The sequence below is a fragment of the Parasteatoda tepidariorum genome, chromosome 1 (genome assembly GCF_982258835.1).
Source record: "Parasteatoda tepidariorum strain Cologne lab strain chromosome 1, Ptep-v5.0, whole genome shotgun sequence".
NCBI lineage: Eukaryota > Metazoa > Arthropoda > Arachnida > Araneae > Theridiidae > Parasteatoda > Parasteatoda tepidariorum.
Window position 1 is genome coordinate 40,338,342 of NC_141755.1, and position 22,956 is coordinate 40,361,297.

A 22,956-nucleotide genomic window follows, 5' to 3' on the forward strand; every position below is an offset into this window, starting at 1 on the left:
GGTACTATTGAAGATTATTTCTTAGAGATTCTTCTTTCATTTTAGAAAGCTTACCGAATTTTTGAAAAAAGTAACGATTTCATTCGATATTTCCGTTAATAATACTTGTACTTTTTCCCTAAAAAGTTACGAAAGTACAAGTAAAAGTACTAAATTTAAAAAAGTAACGGAGTACAAGTAAAAGTATGTACTTTTTACTTGTACCGGCACTACAAGTAACGAAAGTAAAAGTACTGCCATATATGTTGGTGATACAATTTGGTAGAATTGGTAAAATTTCACAATTTTATTAAATTTTATTTTGATACCTTAAAGCATAGCACGAAAACCATTTATTCGGTTAGATTTACTTTTTCATTTTGCATTTTATACTATATGTAATTTAATAAAAACCATAATTTTAAGAACTATAATTTTCTTTAAACCATTTTCATACGAACGGAACAATTGAGAAATGAATAGTTTAAATACCATATATTTTAGTTCCAGTAATCAAAGTTATGTTTTTTTACACAATAAGATGATTTTAATAGAATTTTCTTTTCCAAATAGAGTGAAATAAAATATTTTTCTCTCTATAATTCCTATTTATTAAAATTGAGGATATAGCATTCAAAAAGTTTCTTCTGTGTAAAGCAACCCTTTAAAATAATAAGCTTGAGAATAAGAGTAATAACAATAATAATCATAAGCTTTATCTAATAAAAATAACTAAAATGCATATATATTTACGTAAATTCTGTATCATTTTTTTTTTAATTTTCAGGCTCATGTAAAAATGCTGATGAAGATTCTAGTTCTGATTCCAAATGGTTTGACTGATATTAATAAGTGAATTATTATCATTGCAGAAGCTGTTTATAGGAGAAGCATGCAAATAAAAAAATTAATATGTATCATGAAATAAAATAAAACTAAATTTAAAGTCTCTGTGATTCATTTTTTTCCGAAAATATCATTAGTATAATTTATTTTAATACTTTAATAGTTTAATTTGCGTAGATTAATTTAAAAGTTTTGAAATTCATATCCAAGAGAAGTTTAAAAAATTTAAATTAAATTAATTATTTGAATTCCAAATTTAATAATTGTGTGCACGGTCTGTCTAATTTCACCAGTCTGTCTAATAATTTTATATTAAAACGTGATAATTCGACTCAATTTCTAGTAATTTGTTTAATAACAAATACAGTAAATTTTTAAGTTTGAAATAATTTCAAAATTTAGTTCGTTTCAATTTCTATAAAATATCAGATAAAAAATTTTATAATTAGATTAAATTTTCGATATGTTTTTCTCTTTTTCACACTAAAGACAATAAAAAAATATTAAGGTTAAAATAGTTTTAAAATGTAACTGGCTCTATCTCCCAAGTAAAAATCACGTAATCCTTTTCATTGTTTTGATATTGAACATATTTACAAGGTATTACATATACAAGATTTGTGTCTGAAGCAAAATTTTATGCAGTACAATGTTAGCGCAAATATTACAGCAGAAATTAGTGATTAAAAAATAAATTTTGAAATTGCATAATTACCGAGAAAAGTATGGCTCTCAATTTTAAAAATAAATTATGGAAAAAATGTGAGTTGATTTTTTTTGTGTTTAGTTCAGTTTAAATATTTCGATTTTTCTTTTTTTCAACTTACGATCTAAGAATTACAAAATTCAATAAAAATATAAAATAAATAAATCTAACGATTGACAGATTTCCAGTTTAGGCTGTTTTATGCATGAAGTAAGTAATCTGAATGAAAATGAAGGCGGAATGTAATAAATATTATTTTTTAATAATATTTATTACATTATTAAATAATTTTTTTAACAATAAAGTTAAAAATAATACTATTTTAACTATAAATACTTAACGCTTGGTAATGATTTTGTAGTAGTTATCAATAAAATATTGTTTTATAATATGCAATAAAATTAGATAATTGAAGGTAACTTTATTAAGCTACCTTAGAGCAGACCATAAAATATTTTTTTTAATTATGTATACTTTTCTCTTTTGTACTTGTTTCTAAATGTGTTGAATAAGAAATATAATTTTTTTCAATAGTAACCGTCAAATCACCAAGCCGAAAAATTAATAAATGAAAAGTTTAAATTCTGTCAGAGTTTGGTTTTAGTATCCAGAGTTAGGCTGTTTTTTTTAAATATCATCACCTTACAGTGCAATAGTTTTATCAGTATTTATTTTTCTTGAACGTAATAATAATAAGTAATAATTAACTGGAGGTCTATATGATTGTCCTGTAACCATGATTTATGACGTGACATTTATGAAATAGCCTGCAAAATATATAATCTTTCTTACATTCTAAAATGTAAAAGTGATAAGCAATTTGTTTTTAGTCAGAATCTTTGTCAATATTTTTAAAAGTGATGGTCCTTTATATATATAATATATATATATATATATATATATATATATATATATATATATATATATATATATATAATATATTGATATATATATAATATATATATATATCAATATTTTGAAAAGTGATGGTCCTATATATATATATATATATATATATATATATATATATATATATATATATATATATATATATATATATATATATATATATATATATATATATATATATATATATATATATATATTATATACACCATCGCTTTTAGCCTAAAAAATAATCTCTTGAAGCTTTTTTCGCTAAATTCAACTAATAATGCCTTAATAATTTGAAGAAATGAAAATGTATAAAATATCTACATATACTGCAGATGCTCTAAAAATTCATTTCAATTGCTTAATGATACTTACAATTCTATTCATTTTTGAAATATTGGATGTCATTCAATTGTAATATTAATGCTTTTCGTGATCCTGCAATTGTTGTATATTTTAAAACTCCTCTTTCTTGCATAACATTTTAATTTCGTTACGAGCTTTTATTTTCAAAATTTAACAGTAACATGCCTGATTAAACAACAAATAATGGCAGAATAAAAGAAAGTGCATTAACCACGCAGATCGCGTTACCCGATTAAAGACTTTAGAGATTACTCAAAGATTTGTAATAATTATCGTGAGTACAAAATGATGTATTTTTAATTGAATTAGTAATAATAATTATAACACTGTTGTACTAGCACACGTTATTTTATTTTATACCTATTCTGTGAGACTAATAAAAAAATTAACAGTTCATGTTAGCACAACTCTATCGTATAAACGACCTTGAAATAACTAATGTTTAACCTTTATTATGTAGATTGCAAAAATATTTTGAATTTAACGAAATAGACCTAGCAAACATTTTAATACTTGAATAATTGAATTAAAATTGAAAGTATAATAAAATATTTATATGAAATTATAATAAATCGAAAAATAAAAAATCACATAAAAGAAGTGATGTAAACATGTGCACTGTGATATTTTTCATTAAATTATGGTATAAAGTTCCATATCTTTTGATGCATCATACATAAATTCTTGCTTTGCAGTAAAATATTATACCATCATTTCTACAGTAACATTTATTTAATTACTTTGATTCGGTGATTTTACAGTAATTATTACTGTAAAAATTTCGTTATTCCAGACTTTTTGTTTCGTAATATGTTGCCGTAAAAAGTACTTGCTTCCTAAATGTTGGTGCTTTTTTTATCGTACTTTAGTCCGGAATTTTGTGTAGTATGAGAAAAAAGAAACTTTTCCCCCTTTTACCCTTTATCTAGTGGGATCGTCTAAAATGGAATGAGTATACAATTAATTTTGCCAAAAGAAAAACTAAATTTTAGTAATAACGTATTTAAATTACATGCTTATAATAGAAAAAATTAATTCAAATAGTTTACTCTATAAATACAGCAAAATAATTTTAAAATCATACTTAAAATTATATAATTATTAAGTAACTCGCAAAAGCTCTAACTAATGGAAAAAATGTAAATTTTCATTCTACTTTTAATCAGGATTAAACTGTCTCTCAGTGGACTGATCGTTAAGACACGGTTCCTGACAGATCACCGAAATCAAGCGGTCAGTGTGCTGGTGGGTGACCACTTGGATTAGTCTGTGTAGGGACCGAGAGTGTGTGGCTTTGGTCCTTCTTAAACTGTTCTGTCTTAAAGTGCTCGACTTCGTGTGCAGGTGCCATCCCCTCTGCAGAAGATCAAAATTGTGATGGCATGTCTTCGGATCATCCTCAGGCATGTTTCCCTGACAGACGCCAATAGCCAACTGTGCAGTGCTAGTGCGACATAAATAAACTACAACAACAGGATCGAATTATTTAAAGGAAAACCTTAAAATAATTCGAGATAAATATTACACACAAATAATAAAAAAACATGTAAGAAAATTGCAGAATTTGTTTGTTATTGCAATTCAGATATGCTTAAGATATTTTCATAATAATTTATTTCGTCTAGAATAGTAAACGTACAGTGATACACATTTTTGTAATAAATATGCATATTTTTCGTTACATAAAATGCATATTACTGCTGAAAAGAAGAAAAAAACTATGAAATTATTCAATGATCCAGTTATAGTAAAAGTGTAAAAAAAATTAAAATTCCTTATTTAATTTGTTCTTGAATCGATTAAAGGACAACTTCGAATTTTCAATTAACGCAGGTGAAAAAGAAATGTTGCAAATGCATTAAGATAATGTTTTAAGTTTGCTTAGGTGCAATTTTGTGTAATATACGGTACTACACAATTTTTGTGTTCCACAATTTGTCAAATACACCATTTTTACTCATTTTTGTGTTATTATAAGCAACTGTGATCATATTATTCTTTAAAACATAATAAACATATATTCTACACTTTTATTTTATCTTAACAATAACATGCACGATTTTTAAACAAAACGTATATAATCATAAAAAAAAAAATATTCCCTCACTTCAAAACTATAGTTTCCTTTTCTCCCAATACTTTTAAGGAAAAGCAGCTTTATACATTCAGATTAAACCAGTTGAGAATCTTAGTTGCAAAATCTGTTTGTAAAAACTAATTTGTAAACGTAAGAAACTCAACATTTAGATTATTTATTGCTTATGTATGTTCCAGAGACTTCAGTATATAAAAAAAATATTTACGAAGACTTAATTATTCCGTTGCTTTTTGCGTTATTGAAACTGCTAATATGAAAAGTAAATGAGTAAGAAATCGGACCACCTTGAATAACTTTTGATCTAATTTTTGAATTTTCACGTTCTAGGACTCAATTTTAATGGCTCGAGAGTCTGACCTCAAATATGGTAAGTGCAGATGATATTTTAAGTTACGAAAACAGATACAAAAACGCACTTTCTCTGAATAAACATATTTTTTCCCCAAAATATAGGGGGTTGCCGCAATCAGGGAAATTTGGTGCCCATAGTTTGATCAGGAGAGCGATCCAATGTTCGGACCCCTCAATCTTAATTTTACTTTTTGCGCATTTTGCCATATCACGTGGTTATTTTAAGCGAACTGAAAAATTGTTACGCACAGCTATATTATTCTTTTTTCCAAAGATAATTCAGAAACTATTCAACCAATATCGCCCAAATTAAGTATTTTGCCTTGTAAAATTACACGCTTTAATATGGCGTATAAAATTGTATACCTTACAAATCAAAACTTTTTCAACTGTTATTTAATAAAATAAAATAATAATAAAAAAATAATATAAATTTACTAAAATTTACTTTTTGCATGGAATTATCTACGGAAAAAAAGAATTTTATGCTTGTGAGCAAAAATTATTTAATTCGCTTCAAACGTTCTCCAGATTTGGTGAAAAACGCAAAATACTCTTTCAATTTGCCTCAAACTATAAACAAATCTGCAATTAATTTCAGCCACTTTGTTTACTTTTAGAGGAATCAAATCATTTAACAAAATCACACAGTTGACAGTTTATAGAGAAGTGCGAACTAAATCCATATCTTCTATCTTCAATCAAACTAATGACAGTCGAAAAACATGTAGGACAACAGAGCTCTGAAAATACAGTCTTGATTATATCAATTTAAATAATTCTATTACCAGTAAACAATTTAGAATTATTAATATTGTCCTTTTGAAGGCTCAATTCTCTCACACTCATAGTTGAAGGAGTAACTATATCCGAGGAAACAGCATTTTCTTTCCTAAATCTGGTTCCATAAAACTTTTGTTTACGTGTCTATGAGGAAGTTCTGGCCATTTGAGCTTCAAAAATAGTAAATGAAACAATTAAAAAATTCAACTTAAGAGAAAAATATAAAAGAAGCGATAAACGAAACAAATTAACAAAAAAATAATATAATTACCGAAAATTAACAAAAATAATGATAATAATAAAGCATAAGAATAAGAGCGCAATCAAAATTAAACAACCAGAATGAAACGTTTACAGCTAGTCAAGCTGGATTTGCTCGTATAAAATATTGTACAAAAGAAGAAATATGGTTGTCAGATTCTTTTCTAAAATTTTAAAACTTATCTTATGTCTTAGGCAGAAATTCGAAAACGAAACTAGAGAAAAAGTTTACTTCCGTATTTGCTTTCATATTCCCGGTTGCTCAAAATCAAAATAGTTGTGTTTTTTTTTTAAATCATCATAACTTCTGCTCTATTTGACGTAGAAACTAAATTAAAACAGTTTTGGAAAGAGAAAGACTCATAGTTTTATTTTATATGAAAAATAGAGAAATGATATTTCAGTTAAAATTGGGTGAAAGTAGTCGTGTACCTTAATGAGTCAAGACTTTAGAGCACTCTCCTGACCAATATTTTAGGGATCATAAATCCGAATCCGTCGAAAAAAAGACATATTTAATCAGATAAAGTATGTTTTTGTGTGTGGTTTTGTAACTTAATATATCATCTGTACTAATTAATTAGCTTATTCGAGATCATGCTTTCGAACCAATATATTACTAAAATAGTAGATCTTTCTTCCAACTATGATATTACAACCTATACAACCTACTTTAAAAGCTCTGGAAAATGGGAATTATCAGTAAACAAACGATCAAGGCATAATAAATAATCAGAAGTAACTGTAAGAGTAAAAAAGTAAATACAAAAAGTGACTACATGCACCGTAAAGAATTCTACTTTACCACAACTACAAAAATGATGTCACCTAGGCATCTATGTTTTTTTCACTGTATTAGAAAAATATAAGACATAATAGTAGAGCCTCAATTCCGTCGCTTTATGAAAACTTTACACGGATGATAATGATTAGTCATCCTATTAAGGCTTAATTCATAAAGTCAGCTTTTATTTCAAAGTCATGAATATTGAATAACATGAATAGTTTGAAATAAAATGACTTTTATTTCAAAGTCAAGTTTGGACACGTCCTTTACAACTTATTTTAGAACAAACACGTATCCAAATAATTTCTAATTATCAACAAACATTATAACACAAATGAGACAAAATAGATATTTCGAACGCCGGTAAATTACAAACAACAATCTAAATAAAGCCTTTATTTTCAATTAAATGTACCACAGTATTTAAAATTTAAAATAAAAACAATTAAAAGAGGAGTTTTCGAGAAATATGTTTTACACATAAAACTTATTTATTTAAAAATGTATCTGAAAGAAAAACAGAAAGATATGACAATAATATGAATTAATTACGGTAATTAATTTATTATTACAAGTCAAAAAGAAATCTGGTAAAATTACCGTCGCGAATGCTAATGACATTCTGGGAATAAAAAAAACCAAAATTATGGTACTTAGATCCTTCATTTGGTAGTTTATCCGTAACGGTATACCAGATATTCTTGTTTTCAATGTTATAGTTCTTATTTCCGTACTTTTATTAAAAAATAAAAAAACTGAAAAGTAATTCCAAAAGAATAAATGATTTTTATGTCAAGCTTTAAGGTATTATGATAAAATTATTAAATTTTATCGCATTTACTAAATTTTAAAGAATATTATAAGATCTTATTTCTTGCTAATCTTCTAAAATAATTACCAAAGCGTTTCGGTAAAAAATTCCAAAAATGGCAAATTGTGCTGTATTCTGGTTGTTTTGACCATACATTTCGTACTATATTTATATGTATATTTCAGTGTAAAAGTATCAATTTTTCCACTTTTTTGATGAATTTTGAGATTAAAGATGAAAATTATTAAAAATTTAAAAATCCATTTGTTTTCTTTGAATTTCTAAAAAAAAAAGAAAAGAAAAAGTAAAAGAAAAACTGATTTTTAGTTTAAAAACTTTATTTTGGTTATTTAAAAATGTCACCCAAATTAAGCAATATTTTTATAGAATCAATCGTATAGATATAATAATTATCGTTTCAATATAATCGTTGTTTTATACAAACTAGTTAGTAAAATAGTTAGTAAACTAGTTAGTAAACTGAAGAATAAAAAATCTATATTTCAAAACTTTGATTCATGTGTCACTTATTTCGTCACTGAGATTTTTATCTTTCACTTAAAATTCCGGTTTTTGTGCGTTCAATAATGATGTACTAATGATACGCAACTTTTGATCAGCTGTGTTTATACTCGATTTCTTAATGAGTGTTCAGCGTAAGTCTGATTACTTAAAAGATCGCGCTATTAATATTCTCATATCAATCAGAATACGTTTAAAACTTCACCTGTAAGGTAAGAAACTTTTTTTTTCTATGAATCTCTAAAACTTTCAATAAAACATTATTCCATTTTAAATATGATTACATTAACTTCATATCAGTTTCAAATAGTGAATTTAAAATCAAGCAATAGATTATTTTGTGGTCAATATTAATACCTTTTTTCGCTTCAACTCTAAACCTTTCCATAAAATTTTATTCTAAATATTAGCACACTAGTTTTATAAGGATGTTAATTGATCAGGTATTTAAAATCTAGTTGTTAGACTATTTTGTGGTCAGTTTTTTGCAAAATTTTTTCTTTCTCTCTGGAAAAAATAATTAATCATCTATACTTTTCGAAGTATAGAAACTTGAAAGACTTCTTTACTATCAAAATTTTATCAAAAGAAGTTCAATAGATTAAGAACAAACAGCTTTTGTATTATTTTGTCTTTAAAGATCGGTATAAAATATTTTTAACCACTATTTTGAGTTAGACAACATACAATATATTTATTATTACTCATTTTGATCCTTGCGAATTAAATCTATTATACTGTAAGAAATCTCTCTGAATAAATGGTTAAATAACAAATTATTTAATCATTATTTTTCCATATTGGAATAAAATAGTGAAAACACGATAAATAAGATGGCATTCAAACCGTTATCTCTGAGAAAAAATTTTCAGATTTCTGATCCCAAAATTATAGGGGGTAGCTGCAATCTGGGAAATATGTTCCCAATAGTTTAATCTGGAGAGCACTTCAAACTCTGGACCCCTTAATGTTAATTTTACTTTTTGCGTTTTCCGCTGTATCTCGAGAATTTTTTAAAAGAATTGAAAATTTTTTGCACACAATCAGAAAATTCTTTTATCCTAAGATAATCCCATACAAAAAATAACTTTTAGAAAATATTTATAATCTTTTTATTATTTTATTTAAGAATAGTTGAAAAAAATTGTAAAATTTTTTGCATCATTTTGAAAAATATCAGAAATTATGCTGAAAAATGGAAAATTTGAGTAAAATCGTTCGAGTAGTTCCTGAGAAATCAAATTTTAAGTATCTGGCATTTTAAAATACTCCTCGAGACATTAGGATTGAGTACTAGAAAGTGAAAATGCGATCATTAGATCAAAAGTTATTCAGGGTAATCCAACAGAAGGAGGTTTGAGTTCCCGCGTTGACACTACAATATTTCCTCCATTCTCTTCAGCTTATGAAGAGCTGCTAGTGTCCTTCACTCTCCCATGACCATTATCTAACGAAAGACCTAGCTCCAATGTACAGATGAATTCCTTTCTACGGTTTTGAAACCATGCTAGTGATAAATGGCCAAAAAGTCTTATAGTCTTGTATTCATGGTTTCATTACCATACTACCTGTAAGCGGTTTAAAAACAGCAAAGGTAAAAGTTTTCTTTCCTGTAAACTTACCGGTAATTAGAGGGATAGAGAGCTGCCGATTAATTTGACGTACTTTTAGGATAAAAAATTTTTCAGTGTATCTTAAATTGACAAGGGTCCTCTTCCTGTATTGAAAGGGATGGAGGAAATAATGTGGCGTCAATGATGAGACTTGAACTGGGTTTTGTTAGTCATGAGATTGGTGGATTACCCCTCTCGGCTATAATATATACCCACTTGCAAGGAACAAAATGGTTTCATTAGGGTTGCCCAGTTAATTTGATAAATTTCTAGTCGTTTAACCATAATAGGTGAAGGCAGTTAATAAACTGGTTTCCTCACAGTTAACAATTTGAATACCATCTTATTCATGGTTGTTTGACAGTTTTGTTTGCATAGAATAAAAAAAACAATTGAATGAATTGTTATTTAACCATTTTCTCCGAGAAATTTCCAACAGTGTAACCAATTTCTTAGATCCAGGACATACATATATCACAAGATTATAAATAGAAAAATATTTCAAACAATTCCTTCACTTAAAACACTAAATGTCTTCAATGATTTAACTTTTCTTTAAAAAGCTGCTAGTTTAAAAATATTTTAACTCATTTATTATTAGATTATTATAAGCAATGTTTAAATCATTACCTTAATTAATCACAAAGAAATCTGTTCTAACTGTATAATGTAAATCGCAGAATACATGATCCTCGATTTAGTTACATTAAATATCATGTGAAGATATTATGAATTTATTCTTAAAACTATTGAATGCAACTAAATTGGTTGGACTAAATTACTACCTGTTAAATAAAATATTTTTATGTTAATATTTCCTAGAATAGAATAATGATTTGAAAAACAGTTTATGGTTTCTTTGCATTGATTTTAAAATCAGTGATCTGGATTTTGCTATGCGTGGAAACGCAATTAAAATCTAAATACACTATGTAAAAATGCAACTGACGATTTTAATTGTAATAGTACTGAAATAAACTCGTTTGAAGCCTCCTGCAATCCCACTTGATAATGTTCAAATTACTCCGTTAAATTTTCGATAGCACTGAGTTTAAGACTTCTTAAAAAATTTAAAACACAATGTGAGGGAAGGCTTTGCTTCCCCGTCATTAGCCGTATAGTTGATAGTGGTATATATGAATGTTCATTCGGGCCAATATTGAATGAATAAAACAATAACGTTTCCAGGAAATAATGTACAAATCGTTGAATGTAAATTTAGATTTTATTAAGCATAATTTAAGATTTCGAGTGGCCACATTTTCATCCTAAATAAGAAATCCCTTAAAGGGATGAAATAATAATACTCTCTATTGAGAGATCATAAAGCCAGAACAACATTTCTGACCGTTAGAAAATTGAGACTGGGAGGCCCCCAAGAGGGGTCCCAGCCTCACCAATTTAGAAATTAAAAGTCAATATATTTATTCTCAACGGACAGAGAAAGAGTATGGGTAGAAGATCCAAAATTTGGCGATTTATCATAATATATCATAGCCAAAAACAAAGCCAACTAGCATATCCACATGGGTTTAAAAGAACACCTTGGCGATCACGAGTCGCCAACAAATTTATGTGAATTATTATAACCATGCAACCGAAACATTTAGCCGTTGGAAAATTAGAATAAAAAGTTATAAATAGATTTTTGTTTTCGATTAGAGGCGACAGTGAAGTAATATGTCTGCATAATAATGAAATAAAAAGAAAGTATCCGTTACATTGATCTGGAAGAGAAGAAATAAATATTTTATGTTCGTTTAAAAAGATTAAGTTTTTTTATTTATTTTAAAAATAATTCTATTAATAAAAATAAGCTTAAGTAATGAAGGATATTTTAAAAAGATAGGAAATAAATATGTAATGCCAAATTCTGGCATCACATATATCCCCGCTGGACACAGAAAAAAAATATATACATATATTTTTTTTTTTTTTTTTTTTAAATTGGATCTCCCCCATATTACAAAAGAAAAATTTTTATGCATTGAAACATAATATATTCAAGGAACAAAATATGAAATATACACTTATGTATAATTAAATATCAAAGTAAAATTATTATTCAAAAAATTTTAGAACATACAGTTGTAGTTCTAAGATATACTTTTAACACTCAAGTTACTAAATCTCATATGTAAATGTTCTGAGCTATACATGAAAAATTTGCTGAGTATTTAAAATGCTACACTTGCTGAGCATTGTCATGACCTGGCCAGGATATTTTTAATTTCTCTCAACTCAGAGAGAAGAGCAAACTTACAATATTATTATTTCTTCCTTTTTGTACAAGTCCTTTTCTTGAGAAAAATAATTTACTTCAGTTTTGTTTGCCTCCATTATTTCAAACTTATATATTTCAGCATGAAAAAAAAATCTGAACATTTTATTATGTTCATCTAAAAATTTATACTCAGCAAAAAGAATTCTTATCTTTATTTTGAACAATTATTAAATAGTATAGAATAGCTCAGTTTAAAAAAATTCACAAAAAGTTGCATTAGTATTTCACAGTAAAAAGTATTTAAATCAAAAAGTAGTATTTTGGTGTGTATTACTTGTGTTAAATAACCCTTTTCTTATGCACAGGAAAGTATAAATAAATTATCTTATTTCAATTCACATTTAAAAAAATTAGGACTGAGTAACATGTCCAATATTGTTAATAAAAATTATTGTTGTAACATTATTACCATTGAATTAATTATTCATATGTTTATTTACATTGTAATAAAAATTTTTATCTCTATGTCACTTAATGAATTTAATTACCTGGGCCCTAATAAAGAAAATCACCATAAATCATTCCGCACAGATGCCTCCATGCAAAACAACAGCAACAATGAGATAGTTTAATCAATATAGATATCAAACTTATTTATAATGTACTATAGTACTTGTTAAATGTGAGCAAGTGGTTGAAATTCAATTATATATATAAATACAAGTATTATTTATGAATTACATATATTATAAAATACTTCAAAAAAAATTTCATTATTTACCAACTAATCCAAGAATGCTTTGTGTCAGCATCCATTGTGCATAAGGGTTAAAGATTGAAATATAAAAATTTGATGAGTTCTTAGAGTAAACAATTTCTTTCATGTAAATATTTATATTGCTTGAACATTTAATCAATTATGCAGTTCTTCATATTTTAACTGCACAAAATATCTTTACACCAAAACTTTACTGTGATTGCAGCTTGTTTAAGTCTGTTCTCATTATCACATATGAAAACCAAATAAAAATGTATACTTGAAATGCAAAAATAGTAAATATATAAATTGAAAATACACTTGAAATAAAAAGATATTTATATGAATGGAAAAAAAATGTTTTACTTTATATTTGTAAACAAAATGTTATTGCCTTTACAACAGGAAAGACTCGAAAAATCATATATCTTACATTCACAAAATCAAAAAATTTCTAAACGATTCTATTCCTTAAATTGTAATGAGATTTATAATTATCATTATTCCTAGAGACATTATCGTTATCATTTAAATGTTCCTTTCTTTTATTCATTAAAAATAATCTATCAATATGTATTTTAAAAATCCTACCATGATGATTATCTAACATTTGAATTGAATATGTTACATCAGTATGCTTTTTAATAACCTTGTAAGGACCAGAAAACTTTTTGTTATATTTATCCCTTGATTTAATATACACAATATCATTAGGTTTTAAGCATCTGAGTTTCGATTTTTCATTATTACTTTTGTTTTGTTTACATTGGGCGTCTGCAATATTTTCATAAGTTTTATCATATATTTTATTTAAATCCGAAAGAATTTTATCCAAATAATGACCTTTATCTATTTGTTGTACTTGAATATCGGGATTATAAGTATCAAAAATTAATGACAAATTTCGACCGAAATGTATTACATTAGGTGAAAATCCAGTTGTGCTATGCTTAGCACCATTATGCAAGTTTTTATGAATTCTTGCTGCATTTTTAAAATTTATGCCATCTTTCATTAAAGAATTTATTGTTGATTTTATGCTGGTATTAATCCGTTCACTAACAGAATTAGCGGCAGGATGTGCACAAGTAGTGTGATTCATTTTAATTCCTAATGATTTTGAAAAATATTCAAATATTTCTGATGTAAATTGAGTACCTAAATCTGTTAAGATCATATCAGGTCTGCCATAAGTGCAAATATATGCAAAAAGACAATCAGTGACAGCTTCGGTAGTAATTTTTGTTAATGTAAAAAGTTCTAAATGTTTGCTGAAATGATCAATAAGAGTTAAAATATATTGTTGATTAGAAAAAGGTCCTACTATGTCTAAAGAAACAAATTCAGATGGTCTTTTGGGAATAAAATTATTTTGTAAAGGAGCGTGAGGTATTCTATGATGTTTATTTTCCATACATTTGGGGCAAGATTTAAAGAAATTTTCTGTATCTGAATACATACCATACCAAAAATATCTACATTTTAAAAATTGGTAAGTTTTCTTAATTCCAAAATGTGGAAGATGAATTATTGCAAGAACTTTAGATATTAAGGATTTAGGAACAACAATGACTGGAAATTCTCAATCATTTTCCATGTGCACATACATTAATAATTTGGTGTCAGAATCAATAAAGTAATGTTGATTGGATTTAGTGAATTGTTTATTTTCAATATTAATGTAAATTTTCTTGATATTTTTATCCAATTTTTGTTCAATTAAGAATGTATGATTAGAAATTTCCAAAAGGGGGTCTTTGTTTACATTGGTATTATTTACATAATTTTGTTCATCATTTGCATTCTCAATAAAAGGAAATATTTCATCATTTATTTGAAGTAATTGAGGATTACTACATATATCTTGTTGGGGAGGTTCTTGTTCTAATCTACTAAAATAATCTGCCAAAACATTTTTAACTCCAGAAATGTGCTTAAAAGTAAAAGAATATTCGCTTAACTGAATTAACCATCTAGTTCAGGGGTCGGCAACCTGTTTGTTCTTAAGGGCGCAATACTAAATTTGAAAATCACCGAGGGCGCATATTTTACAGATAATCATGCACAATCCTAAACTCAACTGACTACTTGCTGTATATCGCCGTTTGACAAGAGTTAAGTAAATCGCTCTGGCTATCATACATTTACATTAGTCCAGCGAGGGCGCATTAAAAATCGCGGGCGCCGCGTTGCCTACCCCTGATCTAGTTGTTAAGTCCATGGGAGAAGAAGTTTTCTTATAATGTTTAAGGGGTTTACTATCAGATAAAATAATAAAATGTCTATTATACAGATAATGTTTAAAAGCCAAAACTGATTTTACTATAGACATTAATTCGATTTTGATGGCAGGGTACTTTCTTTCTGCATTTTTAAGTGTTTTGGAAAAATATGACACAGGAGACAGTTTACCATCAAATTCCTGTAAAAGTACACCAGAAATAGCAAAATTTGAACCATCTGTATTCAAAATAAAATCTTTATCCCATTGTGGGAGTCTTATAAATGGTTTATTGAAAAATACCTCTTGTAGAGAATTAAAAACATTCTGATGTTCTTGAGTCCATTTGAATTTAACCTTAGGAGAGGTCAAATCAATTAGCGGTTGAATTTGCTTAGCATAACATGGTATTAAATTTCTATAATATCCACAAACACCAATGAATTTCTTAAGTTGTCTTTTAGTTTTTGGAATAGGAAAAGATGTAATTTTAATGATGTTTGATTCAATTGGTAAAACTTTTTGTTCTGATATTTTAAATCCTAAATAATCAATTTCTTGAAGGTGAAATGTACATTTACTTGGTGATAGAGTTATATTATATTTAGTTAAAACAGAAATGAGAACCTTTAGTTTTTCTACAGTTTCCTCAAAAGAATTACTTGCAATGACTATATCATCTTGATACGCGAAAATTCCCTCTAGTCGAGTTTCCTCAATTATTGAATCCATAAGGGCCTGAAAAGTTGCAGAAGCTGTTTTTAAGCCAAAAACTAATCTTTTATTTTTAAAAGTTCCCCAAGGGGTTGTAAATGCTAGCTTATCTTGGTATTCTTCAGGGAGATTCAATTGCCAAAAAGCACTAGGAAGATCATATGATGAAAAGAATTTATAATTAGATAAATTTAGAATAATATTTTGAATCTTAGGAAGTGGGTAAGCCGAATGTTTAACAATGCTGTTAATTAATCGTAGGTCTAAAGCTAATCTAAATTTTTGTTTTTGTTTGGGGTCATTAGTATTCTTTTTCTTAACCAAAAGCATTGGGCAAGACCACTGTGTTGCACTCCTTTCGATCAATCCTGCTTCGACCATTTCATGCAATTGCTTAAGTGTCTCTTGTTGAAGAGCTTGAGGCACAGGAAATGGCAAAGTTCGAATAGGATAATCATGAATAAAAGAAATTTCAGGTATTACTTTATCTGTGTGCCCGAGTGTCTTTAAAGATTTTGAAATCATCTTCTTTCAATTCCCTTTTTCTTAAGTCCACAATATCTTTTGCTGGTACAATTAAATTTAAAAATTCCTGTCTTTTAGTTTGGTCTAGTTCTTGATTATTGGCAATAGAATCATTTAAATTTAATTTTGAATAGTCATAATCTTGGATAGTATCTATAGGATACATTTTGCCGATAGCTTGTCCTTTATTTAAATGTAAAGTCTCTTCAGATTTATTTTTAAGAAAAATATTACAAGCATAGTATTTATTATTTTTGTTATAGAATCCATGAAAATTTTTAACTTGTTCTAAATTATGTATTGAAGAATATATTTCAATATTTTTATAGTCTATTCTTGGTTCAAAAATTACGTTAGTATTCAAAGGATTCTTAACTATTACTTTAGCATAAATATATTCTTCAGGATTCAACAAAATTTTATGATTTAGTACAGCTTGTCCATTTTGTTTAGTGTCCAAATTTTGTTTGTTTACATTTTGTTTATTTACATTATGAATCTCTCCACAAATATCCGACACAATATCCCCATCAAAATCAATGTCTACATTTTCCGTACATTGTTTTTGTCCTATTAATGGTACTTTTTCGCCATTAATTGTTATAAAATTGTCCTTAGGTGACAATTGAATGTTATGCATTAGCATAAAATCATATCCCAATATCCCTTCAAAAACTGAATTATCTAAATGTGTAACAAAAAGTGTATGTTTGTATAGCTTGTTGTTAATTTTAAATGAGATTTGAATACAACTTAAAAATGAAACCTTAGAGTTTATAGTACTAATTGAAACTGAACGTGAAATATATTTATATTTAATGTTATGTTTAAGTTTATTAAATGTTTCATTAGAAATTATTGAAAGAGAAGAGCCTGAATCAATCAGAAGTGGGGCAGAATAATCTTTAAGTTGTACATTAATGAGGGGTAGTTTAGGTATTTCATTGTGAACATTTACAATAATTTCATTAAATTCATTAGTTTGAGTAAAACATTCATTTTGCATTTTTATTTTATTAACTGTTTGGGTAAAATTATCTTTCTTTTCATTAATGCTTGACTTATTATTAGCTGATGACAAAATATTAGGTGATAGCTCAAATGCATCAGCCTTATTTGAGCTAAAATTTAGTTTAAATTGGGGTTAAAAGTGGTGGCATTCGGATTTGGATAAGTTTGTTGTCTATTATCACTATTATAGTTAGGATTATTATACGAGTGATCTCTATTATTTAGGTAACTTCTATTGGGGTAAAATCTATTGCTTCTAAAGTTCCTTCGAGTTTGAAAATTTCTATTATGCTGATTAATCTGCACATCCGATTGAGAAATATTCAAAAATTCTCTACAAAATTTCATAATGTGACCATGCTTGCCACAGAAAACACAAAAATTCTGCCGAAAGGTATGTTGGTTATTATGATAAGGGGCTTTACGATAATTACTACTATTCGAATAAGTTTTCGATTTAAAAATTCTATTTTTGTTCTCCAATTGTCTTCTATTTCCATCACATTTATTTTTAGTATCATTATTATTTGAAACAATATTGTTTATCTGCTCTTTTAAATTTGAAATTTCCGAATTTAGATTTAAGATCTCATCATCACCTTTAAATTGGTTGTTAATAGCTGAGTCGATATTCTGAAGTTGCTGTGCTCTTTCGACAGCATTCTCATAACTTTTAATATTTTCTTTCAAAATTGTGATCTTAATATCATGAGGAAGAGCTCCCATTAGATGCGTGTACTTTAAAGTATCAATTGCATCTGAATCATTTAAATTCGGATATACCTTATTGAAAGTTATGTTTATCCTATGAGCAAGGGATCTTATTGTTACCTGAGGTTTCAACAAAATATTATTCAAAGCAAAAATAGATGAATTATCATCTTGTCTAAAAAAATCCAAAAATTTATGTTTTATTTCAGTCAGTGTTTTCATTTTAACCAATGAAGGTTCTTCAATATAAAATTTTAAAGCATTGCCTGAGATTAAAGATCTAAAAGTTGCAATAGCTTGTTCTTCACTTAAAGAATTAATCTTAACATAATCTTCCAATTGAAGAAAGAAAAACTTTAATGTGGTTGGATCACCAGCAAGGGGTTGAATATGAAAGTTTATATTATTCTTACGTTTAGACATATTTAATAATCAGATAACTTAAAATTATATATTGATATATATAAATGAAAAATAGTTATACCAATTAAAATATCAAGTTAAGAAAAATAATCAATTTTAAAAATGAAAAAATAACAGCAATAATAAATTGTAATCATTAAAATAAATAGAATATAAGATATTCATATTAAATGAAAATTAATTCCAAAAATATTTAATGAGAATAAGAAATAATTGCTTTAAAAAAATGTTATGCATTGAAAATATTTAAGTACTGAATCTGTAAAATAATCAGTTAGAAATTGAAATGTACTTAATGCAATTATTAAAATATTGTGTTAATTTTTAAAAACATTTACTGCAAAAAAAAGCACTGCAGTTTGTGTAAAAAAATTTCTCTCCGATTTTGATAAAAGAGAGAGAAAAAAATTCACTGTTGAGAGTGACACACACCCAGTTGACATTCATTTCCGTTAGCTTTTCTTGAGAAACACATTATTATTATTATTTTTTTTTTGAAACATACACCACTGGAATACTTCTTTTGGAACAAACCCGAACACTTTTGAAGAGGTAAGTAACACCGTAGAATTGATTTCAATCTTTTGGAATAATATTATGAGAAGCACAGAAGACTCGTTTTTCTTCTAAAAGCATGCACTGGTAGGCTGCGCTGGACATTAGGATCTTTGGACACAAGCTGGATCAGGATCTTGGAGAATAGGACGCAAGCTGGAGTTTCAAACATGATGTAAATAGGAATAGGGATGATACATGATGCAGGCAATTTTCTTCAAAGATACGTTTCCCCGTCTTAGGCACCAGTTTATGTGAGGGAAGGCTTTGCTTCCCCGTCATTAGCCGTATAGTTGATAGTGGTATATATGAATGTTCATTTGGGCCAATATTGAATGAATAAAACAATAACGTTTCCAGGAAATAATGTACAAATCGTTGAATGTAAATTTAGATTTTATTAAGCATAATTTAAGATTTCGAGTGGCCACATTTTCATCCTAAATAAGAAATCCCTTAAAGGGATGAAATAATAATACTCTCTATTGAGAGATCATAAAGCCAGAACAACATTTCTGACCGTTAGAAAATTGAGACTGGGAGGCCCCGAAGAGGGGTCCAAGCCTCACCAATTTAGAAATTAAAAGTCAATATATTTATTCTCAACGGACAGAGAAAGAGTATGGGTAGGAGATCCAAAATTTGGCGATTTATCATAATATATCATAGCCGAAAACAAAGCCAACTAGCATATCCACATGGGTTTAAAAGAACACCTTGGCGATCACGAGTCGCCAACAAATTTATGTGAATTATTATAACCATGCAACCGAAACATTTAGCCGTTGGAAAATTAGAATAAAAAGTTATAAATAGATTTTTGTTTTCGATTAGAGGCGACAGTGAATTAATATGTCTGCATAATAATGAAATAAAAAGAAAGTATCCGTTACATTGATCTGGAAGAGAAGAAATAAATATTTTATGTTCGTTTAAAAAGATTAAGTTTTTTTATTTATTTTAAAAATAATTCTATTAATAAAAATAAGCTTAAGTAATGAAGGATATTTTAAAAAGATAGGAAATAAATATGTAATGCCAAATTCTGGCATCACACACAAATATTTTTCTCCTCCTTGAAATAAACTGCATTTTTTTTCAAAAACGCAAATTTAAATTCAAAATAAGATTTGATATAGAAAGTAATCTTAATTGCCACCAGGAAAATTTTTCATAAAAAAATTATTGTGTTTCTTAATTTACTTTTATTATTTTTTCAGATTATTAAGCACAACTATCGCTATGTATAAAGTTTCAATAATAAGCCTATTCTTCATCTGTGCTGTAACTGTGAGTTCAGCCTGCAAAGTTGACTGTAGAACTGTTCGTTGTGCGGCTCCTATATGTGATCCAGGTTATGAATCATTTAAACCTCCTTGTGAATGCTGTAATAAGTGCAGAAAAATTAAAGGTAATTAGCAATAAAATTTTTTTATTCAAAATTAGATTTTTGATTAATTTACTTTCTAATATTCTTGCTTCATTAATTTTTAAGTCCTTGCTTTTTATATTCTTGTTCTAATATTGACCTTAATTTTTATTATTATGCAGGCCCACCGTGCAAAGCTGATTGTAGTACAGTTGATTGCGCATATGTTGAATGTGATCCAGGTTATGAATCGTATACCCCTCCTTGTGAATGCTGTAATAAGTGCAGGAAAATTAGAAGTAAAAAAAAATAATTCTAATATTTTACGTATACATAGTTTTTCGTATTATTGAACTTTGCTTTTATATCCTTTTTTTTAAATTTTCATGTCTTGATTTTATATTCTTAATTTAGTTTTTTCCTAATTGTTTTATTATTTTCTAGGCCCGTCCTGTAATGTTGATTGTAGTGCTGTAAGTTGCGCATATGTAGAATGTGATCCAGGTTATGAATCGTATACACCTCCTTGTGAATGCTGTAATAAGTGCAGGAAAATAAAAAGTAAAAAATAATTCGAATATTTAATGTATAAATAGTTTTTCGTATTATTGAACTTTGTCCATCTGTTCCTTATAGATTTTAATTTCTTGATTTTTATATTTTTGTGTATTCCTTATTGTTTTATTACTTTCCAGATCCGCCCTGTAATGTTGACTGCAGAACCGTTCTTTGCGCTGCGGTTGAATGTGCTCCAGGTTATGAATCGTATACACCTCCTTGTGAATGCTGTAATAAGTGCAGGAAAATTAAAAGTAGAAAACTATTCTCATTCTTTATGTAAAAATAGATTTTTGTATTATTGACCTTTGTTTTTATATTCTTTTCTTATTAATTCTTACTTCTTGATTTTTTAATATTCTTGTTGTTTTAGTATTTTATCTGGTTTTATTATTTTTCTTGTTCTTCTTATTCTTCAGACCCACCCTGTGAAGTTGATTGTACAGAACCCTGTCCATTAATAAAATGTGCTCCTGGTTACATATCTGTAAAACCTCCTTGTAAATGCTGTAATGAGTGCAAAAAAAGCGAAAGTATTTAACTTTTCTACTATTTTTCTCAATAAGTGTATAATTTTTGTTTTATAGTGCTTTTTATATTCTTGTTTTAGTATTTTATCTAGTTTTATTATTTTTCTTGTTTTTCTTATTTTTCAGACCCTCCCTGTGAAGTTGATTGTACAGAACCCTGCCCATTAATAAAATGTGCTCCAGGTTACACATCTGTAAAACCTCCTTGCAAATGCTGCAATGAGTGCAAAAAAATAGAAAGTAATTAACTATTCTACTTTTTTTCTCAATAAGGTTTCAGTCTAGTGTTTTATATTCTTGTTTTTCTTTTGCCATAGGGTTTTTTACTGGGGCTTCTATTAATTTAGGCAGTTGTAATTTTTTTTAAAATTCGCTCTCTACTTTAAATACTTATTATTCTTCTTTAAATTCATTAGTAATAAAAAGACACTAATTGTTTTTAACATATATTCTGTTTAATATTGTTTGTAAAAATATTTCTCAAGCTTCTGTTGTAATCACTTAACTAATAATATTTAATTGCATAGCAAAAAAAAATACCAGCACTCAGAGTTCTTGTATTTTTTAACGTTTTACTGCGAACACAGTGAAATTTTATCCGTTTTACCGTAGGAGTTTAAGAAACTATCCGCAGATCAGTCATATCGTAGATTTTACAGTAATATTTACTCTAAAATCATCAAACGACTGTTATTATTACAGTAAAAATTGCGACATAAATTTTACTTTCAAAATTGACTTTAAGGCTGCTGCACAGAAAACTTCTATAACATGCCTTTCTTTTCAAATAGCACCCCCAGGTTCAGAAGAGTGCGAAACCATCGATTGTAACGGGGATGAATGTCCAATAGTTGACTGCATTGAAGGTTACGTGCCTGTAAGGTCTGAGTGTGGTTGCTGCGACAAGTGTGTTCCAGTAAAAAGTAATTTTTCTCATTACGCGGTACTAAGCTATTAAAGAGTTAATACCTTGCATTGCATTCAAAAGAATATTTACTTTTTGTTCCACTGTTTGATAATGTTTAGTAAGAATTCTTAGTTTTTTTTTTTTAATTTTTGGTTTAATAAGAATTGGTTTTTTTTCTCATTAATACAAACATTTCCTTTCTTTTGAACTAATATATTCTTATCTTTCTTTTCACTAACTTTACAAAATCTGGCATCTACAGAACCAGATGATTGTCAAACTGACTGTTCAGGAAAATACCATTGCCCACGACTAAGTTGTAAGAAAGGTTACGAGTCGGTAAAACCAAAATGTGGCTGCTGTCCAGTGTGCCAGAAAAAAGGTACTATATTAGTTAAACTGAAAGATTTGCTAAACTGAAAGATTTTGAAGAA

The 22,956-nt window shown here is 27.5% G+C and overlaps 1 protein-coding gene across 1 annotated transcript in view; it reads left to right on the top strand.

The window, feature by feature from the left end:
• Positions 1-22,956, top strand: part of LOC107452389 (zonadhesin) — a 93,312-nt gene that overhangs the window by 56,047 nt on the left and 14,309 nt on the right. Inside the window, exons 23-32 of the mRNA XM_087153610.1 lie at positions 767-812; positions 8,575-8,616; positions 20,379-20,569; positions 20,710-20,826; positions 20,972-21,088; positions 21,223-21,339; positions 21,505-21,618; positions 21,742-21,855; positions 22,407-22,538; positions 22,785-22,904. Coding sequence (XP_087009736.1) covers positions 767-812; positions 8,575-8,616; positions 20,379-20,569; positions 20,710-20,826; positions 20,972-21,088; positions 21,223-21,339; positions 21,505-21,618; positions 21,742-21,855; positions 22,407-22,538; positions 22,785-22,904 — 1,110 coding nt within the window. The remainder of the gene's footprint in view (positions 1-766; positions 813-8,574; positions 8,617-20,378; positions 20,570-20,709; positions 20,827-20,971; positions 21,089-21,222; positions 21,340-21,504; positions 21,619-21,741; positions 21,856-22,406; positions 22,539-22,784; positions 22,905-22,956) is intronic.